Source organism: Aspergillus foveolatus (genome assembly GCF_047715535.1).
Source record: "Aspergillus foveolatus strain CBS 279.81 unplaced genomic scaffold BDW70scaffold_1, whole genome shotgun sequence".
NCBI classification, from domain to species: domain Eukaryota; kingdom Fungi; phylum Ascomycota; class Eurotiomycetes; order Eurotiales; family Aspergillaceae; genus Aspergillus; species Aspergillus foveolatus.
Genome location: NW_027396065.1, coordinates 290,500 through 304,262, shown reverse-complemented (window position 1 = coordinate 304,262; position 13,763 = coordinate 290,500). Strand labels below are relative to the sequence as shown.

At 49.9% G+C, this 13,763-nt stretch overlaps 6 protein-coding genes across 6 annotated transcripts; 4 read left to right on the top strand and 2 right to left on the bottom strand.

The window, feature by feature from the left end:
- Nucleotides 1-687: 687 nt before the first annotated feature.
- On the top strand, nucleotides 688-2,847 carry BDW70DRAFT_165485 (major facilitator superfamily domain-containing protein; the record flags this gene model as incomplete). The annotated part of the gene is made up of 9 exons (XM_073741759.1): nucleotides 688-1,006; nucleotides 1,063-1,106; nucleotides 1,163-1,174; nucleotides 1,207-1,326; nucleotides 1,398-1,579; nucleotides 1,648-1,715; nucleotides 1,778-2,039; nucleotides 2,094-2,310; nucleotides 2,386-2,847. 9 exons carry the CDS (start codon nucleotides 688-690, stop codon nucleotides 2,677-2,679), a joined length of 1,518 nt encoding a protein of 505 aa, XP_073601016.1. The 3' UTR covers nucleotides 2,680-2,847.
- Nucleotides 2,848-3,500: 653 nt separating this feature from the next.
- BDW70DRAFT_1461 (prefoldin subunit 5) lies at nucleotides 3,501-4,591 on the top strand. The gene is made up of 4 exons (XM_073738537.1): nucleotides 3,501-3,691; nucleotides 3,771-4,057; nucleotides 4,118-4,235; nucleotides 4,292-4,591. Exons 1-4 carry the CDS (start codon nucleotides 3,640-3,642, stop codon nucleotides 4,354-4,356), a joined length of 522 nt encoding a protein of 173 aa, XP_073601015.1. The 5' UTR covers nucleotides 3,501-3,639; the 3' UTR covers nucleotides 4,357-4,591.
- A 37-nt stretch (nucleotides 4,592-4,628) lies between these two features.
- BDW70DRAFT_1464 (uncharacterized protein) lies at nucleotides 4,629-5,525 on the bottom strand. Its single transcript, XM_073738579.1, has 2 exons — nucleotides 5,275-5,525; nucleotides 4,629-5,214 (listed from the first exon to the last, which is right to left on the bottom strand). Exons 1-2 carry the CDS (start codon nucleotides 5,427-5,429, stop codon nucleotides 4,827-4,829), a joined length of 543 nt encoding a protein of 180 aa, XP_073601014.1. The 5' UTR covers nucleotides 5,430-5,525; the 3' UTR covers nucleotides 4,629-4,826.
- A 2,562-nt stretch (nucleotides 5,526-8,087) lies between these two features.
- Nucleotides 8,088-10,617, top strand: BDW70DRAFT_165483 (origin recognition complex subunit 1; the record flags this gene model as incomplete). Its single annotated transcript, XM_073741758.1, has 3 exons — nucleotides 8,088-8,879; nucleotides 8,934-9,061; nucleotides 9,110-10,617. 3 exons carry the CDS (start codon nucleotides 8,088-8,090, stop codon nucleotides 10,578-10,580), a joined length of 2,391 nt encoding a protein of 796 aa, XP_073601013.1. The 3' UTR covers nucleotides 10,581-10,617.
- A 21-nt stretch (nucleotides 10,618-10,638) lies between these two features.
- On the bottom strand, nucleotides 10,639-12,415 carry BDW70DRAFT_125577 (WD40 repeat domain-containing protein). Its single transcript, XM_073734903.1, has one exon. It carries the CDS (start codon nucleotides 12,219-12,221, stop codon nucleotides 10,863-10,865), a length of 1,359 nt encoding a protein of 452 aa, XP_073601012.1. The 5' UTR covers nucleotides 12,222-12,415; the 3' UTR covers nucleotides 10,639-10,862.
- Nucleotides 12,416-12,564: 149 nt separating this feature from the next.
- Nucleotides 12,565-13,712, top strand: BDW70DRAFT_125575 (ankyrin repeat domain-containing protein). Its single transcript, XM_073734902.1, has 6 exons — nucleotides 12,565-12,671; nucleotides 12,734-12,759; nucleotides 12,825-12,953; nucleotides 13,019-13,141; nucleotides 13,199-13,528; nucleotides 13,579-13,712. Exons 1-6 carry the CDS (start codon nucleotides 12,617-12,619, stop codon nucleotides 13,627-13,629), a joined length of 714 nt encoding a protein of 237 aa, XP_073601011.1. The 5' UTR covers nucleotides 12,565-12,616; the 3' UTR covers nucleotides 13,630-13,712.
- The last annotated feature ends 51 nt before the right edge of the window (nucleotides 13,713-13,763 follow it).

Below are 13,763 nucleotides of genomic sequence, written 5' to 3'. Positions count from 1 at the left end.
AGACTGTGTCGATATCAGTAAACATGCCGCCGGAGGATGACTATATTATGAGCGTGAACTTCGTGACTGGAGATTCCTTAGATACACGCATGCGAGTCCAAAGCTACTCACAATATGTCCACGTCTCTTCATGAGTCAACATCCACTATTATTCCTATAGATAGCAAGATTTTTGGGCTACCGACACTGTCGGTACAGAGTCTTCCCTGTAACAACGATCTCTTAACGGCCATTCCTCAATGCGGCACATTTCATGATCGCTATCCTCTACTATGTGCTGGACACACAGATGGTTCTTTTTCCGCAAGGACTCAGACTTCACCAGGTCGCATTTGACAAACATACCATGGCCCGCGTCACACTACTTGAGCTGCTCGGTTCTATTTTTTTCTTCCAATCGCATCAGTACATCCGAAATGACTAGAGAGATTACGAGAGTGCTCGGGGTAGATCTGAGGACTAAACCCTAACTCACCAATATACTCCCCATTGCGTGATCGCTGCATAACAAGTCTGGCCTATCATAGGTCGCAGTCCTCGCAATACGGGGATGCTATGAGACCAAGGCCTATAGCTTGCCTAAAGCTTCTCCAATTCTTCAAGGAGTCTCTTCAAGCAGATGTTGCATATATAAATAGTACTAGCTGCTCGCTTTAATCTGCTTTTTTACTGCACTAATGCACAACAATGGCGTCCACAGAAAGCTTACCGTCGAAGCCTTTCAGTCTAGGTAAAGGCACACTCACAGCTACCGACATTGGCACTACTTACAGGGACGAGGGCAACGCCACCGCCAATAATGAACATCAACTGTTCATACACAGTGAGGCCACAGCCCCCTCAAGTCAGGAACAGTCGCACATACCTGGCTACAACCCAGATCAAATGTCAGCCCGAACCCTCCTCACATCTGCTGAAGAGAAAAAGCTTCTGCGCCGGATTGACTTGCGACTCATGGCGCTGTGCTCTCTAATATTCATGTTCAAAAACCTGGACGCAATAATGAGTCCAATGCGCGGATCATGAACCAGGGAACGGACACGAATATTATGGCGCAGCTAGGGATTACATCTAATGAGTACAATCTTGTGACGGTGCTTTATTACGTATGTCCCAGATCGGTATACTTTGGTTCAGATAGATGTGCTGACGTTAGGGTTAGATTCCATATATCGTCCTTGAAGCCCATCGAATCTCCCACTGAAGAGATTATCTCCCTCAAAACGGCAGTCCCGGATCATGGTTAGTTGGGGGATCTTTCTCATGTGCAATGCGGCAGTAAAGAATAAGGGCGGTTTGTATGCTACAAGGTTTTTGCTGGGTGCGGTATGCATACCCCATCAACCTTACCTCCCAAGGTTCATTTATATTAGTTGTGCTAACATGAATACGCGCAGGCCGAAGCAGGCCTGTTCCCTGGCGTCATTCTGCAAATGACGTACTGGTACCGTCCCGACGAGATGTCCCTGCGTCTACTGTACTTTTACATCTGCGGGAACGTCTCGAATATTTTTGGAGGTTTGCTGGCTTATGCATCTGATACTGTCTCTGGGGCTGGCGGGCTCTCTGGGTGGCAGTGGCAGGACTCTAGCACTGCTATGCACTGTTCTCTATACTGGACTAGGAGCTATACTAATTGAAGGCCAGGTTATTCCTCACAGAAGGCATCGCAACCGTTATCTTCGGCATCGCGATTTGGTTCTTACTCCCAGACTGTTCGTCTCAACTTCCTTCCCAACCCTATTTGTCTATACTAGTATTGCTAATATGAAAGCAGTTCCCGCCACAGCAACGTGGCTCACCGACCGCGAAAAAGCATTCATCCAAGGCCGTCTCCCACAGAACGCGCCGCGCGCCTCTGAGCAAAACTTCAAACTCAGCGAAATCATCGACTCCCTCAAGGAACTCCGCCTGTGGCTGTTCACCCTCATCTGGGTGACATTCACCGTTGGCACGCACGGGGTGGCATTTTCCCAGAGCATTGTTATCGCTGACCTGGGATATACGTATGTCAAACTTCCCCTGGTCATCCATGAACTGTCTTCCATGAACTACAATCAGCTGATGGTAAGCGTGCAGGAATACCGCCCAAGCCCAACTACTCAACATCCCATCACAGTGACAGGGCTACTATTCATTGCGGTGACAGGCATAACTGCAGACCGCAGACGGATCCCGCGCCCGCTATACCCGCTTTCCTTCTTGGTGGTCATCATCGCCTGCTACGGCGTGTTCGTCGCGTACCCTTTCACCGGCGCTATCTACGCGTTAACCCTAATCGGGAATGCGTTGACAGCGGGTTGGTTTCCTGTTATGTAGTGCGTGCTTACCATACTCTGTCACTTCCTCCTAACTAGTTCCGCTGATGAAAAATGGGTCTCGGAGACCCTGGCGCGTCCAAACACGTCGCGCGCAACAGGCTCTGCATTCAGCATCGACTTTGTGAATTCGAACGGGCAAATTGGCGGCGCGATTGGCCCCCAGATATTCCGGGAAGAGTATGCGCCGCGGTACACTGTTCCATTCTCGGTGGCAATGGGGCTTGTAGGCGCTTGCGCAGTTTTGGCGTTGATTACGTGGTGGGTTACGTATGAGACAGAGCCGGATACGAGGATCTTGAAGAGAAAAGGATTGAGGCAGAGAAGAAGGGCGAAGTTGTGCTGGAGGATGTGGTGGTGAAAAGGGTGAAGGGGGTTTGATTCTGGACGGGAGAAGAAAGAGAAAATGGAAGAGGAGTAGGTCTGAAAGATGGCTCATAAAAAGACGGATGGGCTTAGAATATAGATGCTGGATAGAGTCTCATGGTACCCTCATGCCCGTGGCTTATAGGTAACCCTATGCATGAACAACCGGCTCTCACATTTGCATCCACAATCAAGTAATCCGAACTCATCCAGAGCGAATCCACAATAACTTTCCGTTCCCGCACAGGCTACACCGTCATTTTCAATAGGCGCTAGCCATCTAATCTGCTGTCGATCGCTATCATCGTAGAAAATATCCTGTTTACCCTAGTCACTATCAGAGCTAGTCACTATGGAGCAAGTGGTGCAGGTGAGCCTTGACGTGTTCCTGAACTGACATTGACAGACTGCGCCTTGACACTTTACGATACTAGTTAGAGAATTTGTCTTTTTCTGTGAGTAAAAATGCCAGATCTGGGCATAAAGGAGTTAGTTTTTTCAGTGATCCTCTCTGCTGTGCCAGCGCTAAGCAGCATAGCATAGATCGAGTCAAATCCGCAGACTTTATGACGGCCCATCCTGTCAAAATCCCTACACAAGCAGATTCTGATCAGTTAGACAGTTGAATATTAGTGCGGCTTGAGTAAAACCATATCTGAACGGTCTTGAAGTAATCCACTCTCAGAAGGTATGCAGCATCGCATGAGGGCTATATGAATCACGCTAAGCCGCATTCAGCGTCAACAGGTGGCCCGAGCTTTCAGCACATGGACAGCTTCGACTTTATCCCAATAATTCCCGACTAGAAGACTTACGGTTTCCTTTACACCCTTTCAATATTTCCCGAGATCAATTCTCCGTATAATTCCTCTCACAAGACTATCTCGGATCTTTACTAGTCCTCGCCCTCAAACTCTACTCCGAAGACCGCGAAAAGCGAGAAGAAAAAACCACAATGCCCCCTCAAAACACCCCCGCATCAGACTCCGATGCACCTCCCGGCGCTGGTACGCCTTATACCCAACCCAGCCCATCCCAATGACCCTCCTTCCAGTTGGATAAAACTGACATATGGTACGAACATAGTTAACATTTCCTCCCTCTCTACCCCGCAACTCCGCGCCTTACAGACCCGCCTCTCAACGGAACTTGAGCACCTCACCTCTTCGCACGCAAAGCTGCGCGCCGCACAATCGCGTTTCCGAGACTGCGTGCGCTCGATCAACGAGGGCGTGATTGGGTCCACGAAGAAGGGGACGGAGGGGAAGGATGAGATTCTTGTGCCGCTGACGAGTTCGCTGTATGTTAAGGGCCGTTTGACGGATCGAGAGAAGGTGCTTGTTGATGTTGGGACGGGGTATTATGTTGAGAAGGTTGGTGTACAATCTATGGGCATTGAGAGTGATCGTGGAGGCTAATGTTGATTTGTTCAGACCGCAGCAAAAGCGATTGAGTTCTACGAGCAGAAGGTGAAGGAACTGGAGACGAATCTTACGGAGTTGGAGAAACTTGTGCAGACTAAGAGCTCCCAGCAGAGACTTTTTGAAGATGGTGAGTAGAGACTTTTCATTGTTTCCGGTATATCCCAAAGGCTAACGATTCGGCAGCTTTGAGGCAAAAGTTGATGAGCGAGGGTGCTGCGTCATCGACCCAGGCTGCGGCTGCTGGCTAAGCACACGTTCACGGAGAGACGAAAAGAGGTTGCGGCAGGAACCAGCACAGACAAGTAGTCAATGCGCGAAATGACAGGAGCCAGGTGAAAAATGTAACATAGGCCACTAACTAGTTTTCGAAACCGACTCGCAGCCCGCTGAGGTTCCTCGAAATATAGCCGTATTCAATTATTCAAAACAGTGTACCAAGATCTTCGTTCAGCATCCGAGGGCTTTGCGCAAGGTTTGGTGCAGCGCTGCAGGTGAGACTGCTAGACCAGCCTTCTGCGTAGACAACCTGGCCTCGGATACGGCATTCATTTTGGCATCTTCTGGGGAGGTCTGTGTCGGGCCCAGAAGTTCAGCTGCTTGTCTTACTAGGTCAATAAACTCCCAGAAGCCTTGGACTGATTTTCACGGACAGGTAAAGGTTCCTTGGACGGGAAGAACGTGGCTAGATTCGGGCTGTACTTCGGGGATTGCCCTATTGCTAGGTTTGCATGGCCGCCGAGCAGATTGTCCCAATTCGCGTCGAAGACAGATGCCCCCCAAAATGTATAAGGAGTTTCTGACAAGCTTCCCAGTAATATGTCTCCCCCACAGCAGACACCCGCCACTGAACGCCTGTGCTCATCATACCTTGCAATTTCGAAGATGTATTTGGTGCCTTTGATACGATAACGGATCGCTGATTTCTCCACGTATCTGGATACTGGAGGGCTTGGGGGAAACACGACTTTCTCTTCCGGTCTCGCACTGATATCGCCGAAGTTGTTCGTGCGTTGAAACCCGATGGAGTTTGAGAATGACTCCAATGCATTGTCGAGTGATGAGCTTCATGAAATTCAAGCGCCCTTATTTCCAGTCGCCAGTCCGACCTGTCACAAGAATTAGTCAAGTTCCAGCTTGCGGAAGGGACATCAAACATCAAAACTCACCGTTCAAAGTCAACGACCGCAATGTGTAAAGAGTGTAAAGAGGGCCGCTTCTCTCGAATCTGGCCATCAGTACGAGGCCTAAGCCAGCGGCGTTCCTTGATTTCGTATTCTCGTGCCCCGGGCCTTTTTGCGAACTCTGCTTCCAGTCGAAGCATAGATTTATCTGCACCAAGGAATTCGAAGTTTACAGAGTATGCGAGCTCAGCATCTTCCAGCGCAGTCGACGCGTCGTCGAGCGGCTCGAATAGATGCTTTGCTTTAAAGCATCTTTCCAAAGTTCAGGTTGACCAATTTTGAGTCTGTCATCAGTCAAGTTAGCCACGTCCAGCTTGATGGATAAAACATATTCCGGAATCAGGCGACCTTGATTCGTGCAACAGCATATCTTTAAACTCATCAAAAACGTACCAGGACTTGTGGTTTTCGGGCTTCTGGTAATTCTCGAGTACAAAAGTCCCAAGATTAACACGCATCCGCAAGTGTCCACGCACAAAAGCAAGACCTTTCAAGCAATCCTCAACAGCTGTTAGGATGCGGGCATTGTTTTTAGAGTGCACCGAACAAATGCGGTGTTGTAAGCCCTGCGAGTCGGGAATTTGCACTCGGCCACCCTGAAGCACGGGGTTGTGCAATTGGTTCTGCTTCTCGACCACGATCTTTCCATTCATGGCTCTTGGCCCAGGCTCAACAAGGTAAATCTTAGCTTTGATATTGCTCTTGGCTGTTTCCTCGGCCCATAAGACTCTGATACTTTTTGCATTTTGTTTCATGTCATCATGGCTTCTACCGAGAGCACATTTGTGGTTGGGCAATTCTTTGGGAACGAACAAGTGACATCCAAATCTAACCCGAATAGAATCAAAAGATTCTAGCTCAGGACCAAAACAATCGTTCAAAGAAGGGCCATATCTTGGCCAAAGGAAGAACAACTGATGAGAAATGTGTTAATACTCGGAAACTCATCATTTCTGAGCTACTTACCTGCTCGGGGAAGGGAATGCTCGACTCAGGCGGCTTTCGCAGTTCATGCAGGATACCTTCACCTTTTTCCTTAGACTCAGCATTTGCTTCCTTTTTTTTCCGAGTAGGCAGGTATTTTCGCAAATTCGTTCCGAGACTTAACCTTATTCAGGCTGCTACACTTCGCAAGAATACTCTTCAACTGCTCCTTGGCCGTAACGACTTGATTTGGTTCGGCCCAGAGTCTGATAATCTACTGCTTGATTTAGAAGACTCCTTCACAACAGCATACCGACTACAAACCCGGCCTCCATATGCTGGGAGTTTAATAAAGGCCCCGGTTCGCTTGTTAATATCTTCAAAAACTTCATTTCGGCCTCGCCCTGCAGCGCTTTTTCTCACAAAGGTCCCGACCCTTGCTGCACCAAAGAATCTGAGAGGCCATCAGGGCCAAACATGTATGAGCGAGTCACGATTGACTTACTCGTGCTTGAATGTTCCAAAAGCAGCAGGCAGCTCTGCCACGCCTGCCCGTCCGGTTTAGTGTATTCGAGGCCAGGTTGCGAAATAATGAGTCTTACCATCCAGTTCTGATCCATTTACATACTCTAACTTCGCCGAGGGGTACTGAAGTGGATTCTTCAACCGACCTGATATAGGTCTCTCAAGAGTTGCTCCCCTACCCCGCGGGGTCCCTCGGCCTCGAATGTTCGGTGTTTCGCTCTTCTTACATTCGGTAGCCTCTGAGTAGCTACGGCAACTTGCGAGGATGGGCCAGGTGTACCTGAAACTGTAGGTGGTAGCTGATGTTGAGGTCCTGACTCGATAGTGTTACCAGACAGGGCTTGCGGTGCCTGAGATGCTTGTGCCTGAGAGCTTGAAGATGCGGTCTTATTTTTTGCCGCTCGACTGTGAGTCACGAGCTGCCATTCTGGTGTGAATCAGGGTATGCTTTGTGCTGGAGGGTAGTGGGCTGTGTTCCGCATGGGGTTTGTACCTAGAGCTCCGGTGGTCTCGTGGCTGCAAGTTCGTCAGCGGCTTCAGGATAGAATATGCTCCGCTCATCACTTACTCCATTTTGTTACCAGGTATTCAGAAGGGGCGGAAAGGCCATATGGGACCCTGGGGGCTGAGAAGCCTGAAGAGGATGGCGAGATGGTAACGAGTAGTTAAAGAGGACTCCACAAAAGGGTTATCAATGCACACAAGAGAGGGCGGTTAATACAGTTGTGATTTCCTTATTGAACACAATGTTACCCAGGAATAACATTACTGAGAGTCGTTGAATGTGAATACGGGTGTTGGAAGGAAAGAGGGCAACCGCAGAGACCAACAGCGAAGTCTCGACATCCCAGCACCAGCAAGCCATGCAATCCCTAACTAGTAGAAGGACTCGAAAGCAGAGTTTACCTCTGGTTCTGAAATAATGGTTTGATTATCTTCCAGTAAATACGCTGAATGCCAAATGATTTGCCTGATATAGCAAGTATTTTTGACGCATGCAGTCACATATTATTTTTTGAAGAACATCAACCCTACAATCGCCAACATTTCCAACACATTCCGAAGTTACTTATCCGTTGAATTGAGCCTAACGAATTCATACTGTTGCTCAATTGAATTCCACAATTTTCCAATCTCCAAGACTATACTTCTTGAGCGACGGGTATAAGAGAAGCTAAGCCCAAAATGATCGAGTGACACGTGACATTTAACACTAATCCCGAAAAGGATCAAAGTGGACAAACGCGGTTTTCCGCGTCTCTCAATTCCCCGAGCTCTGCTGCGAGACTGTCGGCCATTGTTTGCTGAGTTTCGCCGATATCGATTTCAAAATAACTTACTTAAGCCAGATGTCGCCCGCTGTTGCAGCAGGCGATGTTAATTCACAGACTCGCAAGCGAAATGCCCTCAAGCGCGCCGAGCAGTGGATGACCAAGGGAGGGATCATTCGCGAGGATTCGGACGACGAACTTGGCGAAGAAGACCTTCCCTGGGAGTGGATTTACGATACAGAATCGGACAATAATGAAGAAACTGGAAAGGGGGTTCAAGCCTCTGGGAAGACACCAAAATCGTCCCGGAGACGCTCCTCGCGCCAATCGCAACGAAAGATTATCGGAGCTCGAACGGGGCCTTTCGAGTGCAGAATAGGGGAGACCGTCCTACTAAAGTCCCCGGAGCCTGGGAAGGACTGGGCTGGAATCATTACTGAGTTTCTCGAGGAAGAAGATGACGAAGGCGACGAACCCATCAAATCGGCAAATATCATGTGGTTTGCTTCCCCGGACGAATTCATATCGACGAGAAACAAGCGAAGAGCGGATGCTCTGCCAAACGAGCAATATTTGACGACAGACTTCAATGTCAACCCCCTGAATTCAATCAATGGGAAAGCACAGATCATGTCCAAAGATGCCTTCTTCGCGCGATACCCCAACGGCGCTGCTCCGAAATCGAAGGCAGAATTGGCCGAGTACAACAAATGCATTGTCTGTCGCAGAGGCGTCAGCCAACTTCATGGCCGCTACACGGAGGAGTTCGTCTGGGAAGACGTCTACCAACAGGGCCAAATCCATGAGCTTGTGGACCTAATCAAGGATGGCTTGAAAGCAGCCAAAAAGCGAAAACAGGCTGATGCTGATGTGAGTGCTTACTTCATGGATTTTCGGTGTACTACATGACTAACAAATAAGCAGTATGTCGACACGAAAGATAAAGATGCCGAGGATGCGGTACCGACTACACCAAGAAAAAAGCAAAAGGTAGCAAACGCTACGCCACAATCTCGACGGCAGAAGGCGATGACTACTCCGTCTCATAAGAGGTAAATGAACGTTCCCCTGCAATTGACCATAATGCTAACATTGGCTAGAATCATCGTCAAGAAGCCCCTCGAATTCACTCCACTCGGCACTCGCATGCTGTCCCCCGCCCATTTTGCATCACCCTACCGTCAAGCTCGCAATCTTCTCCATGTTTCTGCCGTTCCGGACTCGCTTCCCTGCCGGAAGAAGGAATTCGACACAGTATATAGCCATCTCAGTGCTGCCATCATGGAGGGGACAGGCACCTGCATCTATATTTCTGGCACACCAGGCACTGGGAAAACAGCCACTGTCCGCGAGGTCGTCGCGCAGTTGAACGCCGCCGTACTTGCAGAGGAGATGGACGACTTCATATTCGTGGAAATAAACGGCATGAAAGTCACCGACCCTCACCAGTCCTACTCCCTGCTTTGGGAGGCGCTGAAGGGTGATCGAGTGTCACCCTCCCATGCCCTCGATCTGCTAGATCGGGAGTTCTCCAACCCTTCGCCTCGAAGAGTATCATGTGTTGTTCTTATGGACGAGTTGGACCAACTAGTCACCAAGAACCAATCAGTCATGTACAACTTCTTCAACTGGCCGGCCCTCCGACATTCGCGTCTCATCGTGCTCGCCGTCGCAAACACCATGGACCTTCCAGAGCGAACCCTAAGTAACAAAATTTCTAGCCGTCTCGGTTTAACTCGCATTACTTTTCCAGGCTATAAGCATACGGATCTAATGGAGATCATCACTACTCGATTAGCCAGCGTGCCTGGCAACATCGTTGATTCCGACGCGATCCAATTCGCCAGCCGCAAAGTGGCGGCAGTGAGTGGTGACGCTCGACGCGCCCTAGACATCTGCCGACGCGCAGTCGAGATTGCGGAACAAAGCAACGAAGCCGCCGGAGTAGAAGCCCTGGATGCGGACGACACCGAGTCCCTCCCTCCGACACCCAGCAAGACTGCTGCGCGGAAAGAAAGAGCAAACGCAAAACAACCCCTTTCTATATCGCCGCAAAAATCTACCACGACTCCAAGGAAACAAACACCCGGTCGCGTCACCATCGCAACAATAAAGCAAGCCATCCAGGAAGCTACTTCCACCCCCCTCCAGCAATCCCTCCGCTGTCTCCCGCTCTCCGCGAAACTCTTCTTAGCCGCCCTCCTTGCCCGCGTCCGCCGAACAGGAATAACAGAATCCACCTTCGGTGACGTCATCGACGAAGCAAAACGCATTGCAGACGCTGCGGTAGCAGTTGCCGGAGCTGCTGGTGCAGGAATTAAAGAATTCTTGCTTGCTGGTGGCACCGGGCCCTGTGTTCAGGCGTTGGGGTTTGCGGCAATGGAGCTCATGAATTCAGGGATCCTTGCTTTAGAGGCCACTTCCGGTTCTAGAGGCTTTGGGAGCGCGGCAATTCCGACGAGGGGCGATCGTAGTGGAAAGGTGAGGCTCAGAGTTGCGGCGGAGGATGTTCGCGCTGCGTTTCGAGATGATGTTGAGGCAAAAGGATTGGGGTTGGGAATGGAGGCGTGAATATAGCATGAATAGGCGTTTTGCATGGGATTACGGAGCATTTTATATACGAATGTCTTCTATATAATGATACCCTTGTGTTGGCAAGTGACGAACTCTATTGAGTCTGGTCATATAGTCCATCGGCGTAAGTCCATTTTGTATTCCATAGATTTCAAATAAGAGAAGAACCATACCACAAACGCTGAACTCCATATATGCATTGCAAGCCGTCACGGAAAACCTCAAGTAGGGTATTCTTGTATCAAAAGCATAGGAGCAGAACCAAAGTACCAAGGCCCACTAATATCTCTGCCTCCCCAGTGTCGGAGCCCACGTCACAGGATGAGTCTCTGGCGTAGCCTGATCGTCCTGCTTCCAGACCTTGATCGTCTTATCCGCCTCACCGGTAATCAAGCGCAGGCCCGTCCTATCGAACGTAGACGCCATGATACCAGCTTCAGCTTCGAGCGAACCTGGCTGGGCGGTTGTATCGATAGTCTGGTAGCGGTATCCCGTCTTCCAGTCCCAGAAGGACATGGAGCCGTTGTCACCACCGGAGAAGAGGACGTTGTCTTCGTTGACGGAGAGGGTGTTGATAATGGCGTTATGACCTTCGAAATTCTGCATGAACTCGCCACCAGGGCACTTCCATTGCTTGATGCTCCCCGTGCTAGCAGACGCGAAGGTGAATTCGCGAGGATGTGTGGCTAGGCTGCGAACGCCCTTTTTGTGGTGAGTGAGGACGCCCATGGTCTTTCCAGCTGCGAGATCCCAGAGGCGGACGGTCGCGTCGAGAGATCCAGTAATGACTTGAGGGTCAGCTTCTTGGCATTGTACGTCTGCGACTGTGCCGGTGTGGCCGGACAGAACGTGAATGTTGCTGCGAGTGCGCATATCCCACACACGCGCGACACCATCTCGACCACCAGTTACTAGCAGGTCAAGACGGGGGTGGAGCGCAAGTGTGTATACACCACTGAGATGGCCGTGGTAATGACGAATGACCTTGTTCGTTTCCAGATCCCAGCATTTGACCATCTTATCCTCACCGCAGGAGAAGAGGTATGGGTGTCGCGGGGATACGGCTAAACCGCGAACAGTCGAGATATGACCCGTAAGGGTCAGCCGCAGCGCACCGGTCGCAAGATTCCAGATCTTAATTGTCCGGTCTCCAGCACCACTAGCAAACCACTCGTTATTCGGTTCCACAGCCAAACTGCGCACCCATCCCAGATGGCCCGATATAACCCTCATCAGCTTCCATGGTGCATGCCACTCGGGAGGTTGTTGCCGTGTAGCTGATGGTCTCTGAATTAAGCTCGTTGGTTTGTCATCTCCCGCAGCGCCGCTCGCGCGACCTCCTCTCCTTACGAGGGCCGTAGACGCGCCACTCTTGTCCCCGGAGCCCGATCCTTCTGGCCGTGAACTGATCTTAGGCCGCTTCGACCGTGCGGCGGCTGCTTGCGCTTGTTTCGCGGCAAGAGCTGGAGGAAGCTCCTTCACATGTTCATATTCTGTTTTTCGTCGGTACGAAACACCAATCGATCCGTTCGAGACGGAGGGTGTGACCATAAGATATTCGGGGCCGAAAAGCTCAGCTGTTCTCTTCGCCGAAATGCGCACGGCCTCATCTGGCGTAGTCGAGGAAATCACGTCCATTGTGAGGGATAGATGATGAAGAAATGGGCCTCGATAGGTCCGAGTAGCTTGGGATTGAAACCAAGCCCCTGGAGATTGAATGTCTCGCCCAAGCGCGTATGATGTCAAGTGGGTTGAGTTTAAGAGTTCTAGTTTTGAAGGGTTTCGAGTCGAGTGGAACCTGTAATGAGGAAAGAGTGTTTGGCAGGAAGAAGGGAGCCTTGAAGAGCAAGTTGTAGAGACCGCAGGCGTCGGACACGGAAGTTTCTTAGCTTCAATAGTAGTGCCTGAGGCTGCAAGGCAACATAAAGGTATCTTGTCACCTGCTCTTGACAGCTTCCATGCTTCTCAACCCATCAACATCGGGACATAAACACCGCCTTATTAATTGAATACGCTCTTGATTGGATAGTAATATGGCTGCGACGGACTCAAAGTTCCCACTTCACGAAGCTGCTCGAGAGGGCAAACGTCTGTCTCCTCGCTAAACACAATTTATATATGGAGTATACTCTTTGCTAACACCCTACCAGTTTCTTTAGCTGAGTCACTCTTGAATGTCAGTTTCTCGTGCAAACTGCACTAGCAGGCATATCTGCTGAGTCCTCATCTGATTTCTTCCAGGCAAATCCAAAACTAGCTACTACAAAAGATGATGATGACCGTCTTCCAATTCACTGGGCGGTGGCCTACAACCACCTTCCCATCGTCGAGCTCCTCGTTTCAACAAAGGACTTCGATCCGGATGTCGAGGTACGTACTCCGTTGTAACGTATCTTTTGCATTGTAAGACCTTACCAGACTAATCGGAAGGCCAGGACGGATCATGCTGGACTCCTCTAATGATCGCGGCGAGTCTTAAAAATGCCGAAGGTGACGCCATCATCGAGCTACTCCTGCGCAAAGGAGCGGACGTCAATGCCAAGAGCATCACTGGCCAGGTAAGTCCCTGTTGATTCTAGTCATTCTTTTTTGAGGGATCAAACTGATCAATCCAGAATGCACTTCACTTTGCAACATCTAAAGCAAACATCTCCACAGTCCGGACCTTACTGGAAAACAAATGCAGTGCCCGAGTCAAGGACAAAAGGGGCCAGTTAGCGCTTCATCGTGCGGCTGCGATAGGCTCTACGCCAATTATCCAGCTACTGCTGAAAGAAGGTCGAAGCCCCGTTAATGCTACTGATAATGATGGCCTTACGGCATTACACCATGCTATTTCAGAAGGCCATGGTGATGCGGCGCTTACCTTGTTAAAGGCTGGTGCTGAGGCGGATAAGAAGGATGCGAGTGGAACGTTAGCGATTGATATGGCACCGGATAAGAAGGTAGATAAGCAAGCAGCATCATTGGAAAAAGTGTTAACTTATGCTTTTAGGTTCGAAACTATATCCTGCAGGCGGCGGAAAGGGAGGGGATTGAGCTTTGACGTGTGGGAAGGAAACGGATGAACTGAAAACATGGATTGCATGTGATATACCCTACTCAATGCCTGGTTGGGATGAGATGATCCGTAGAATGTTTTAAAATGTTAAAATTTTTGGTCAGTCAAAGGATTGAGTT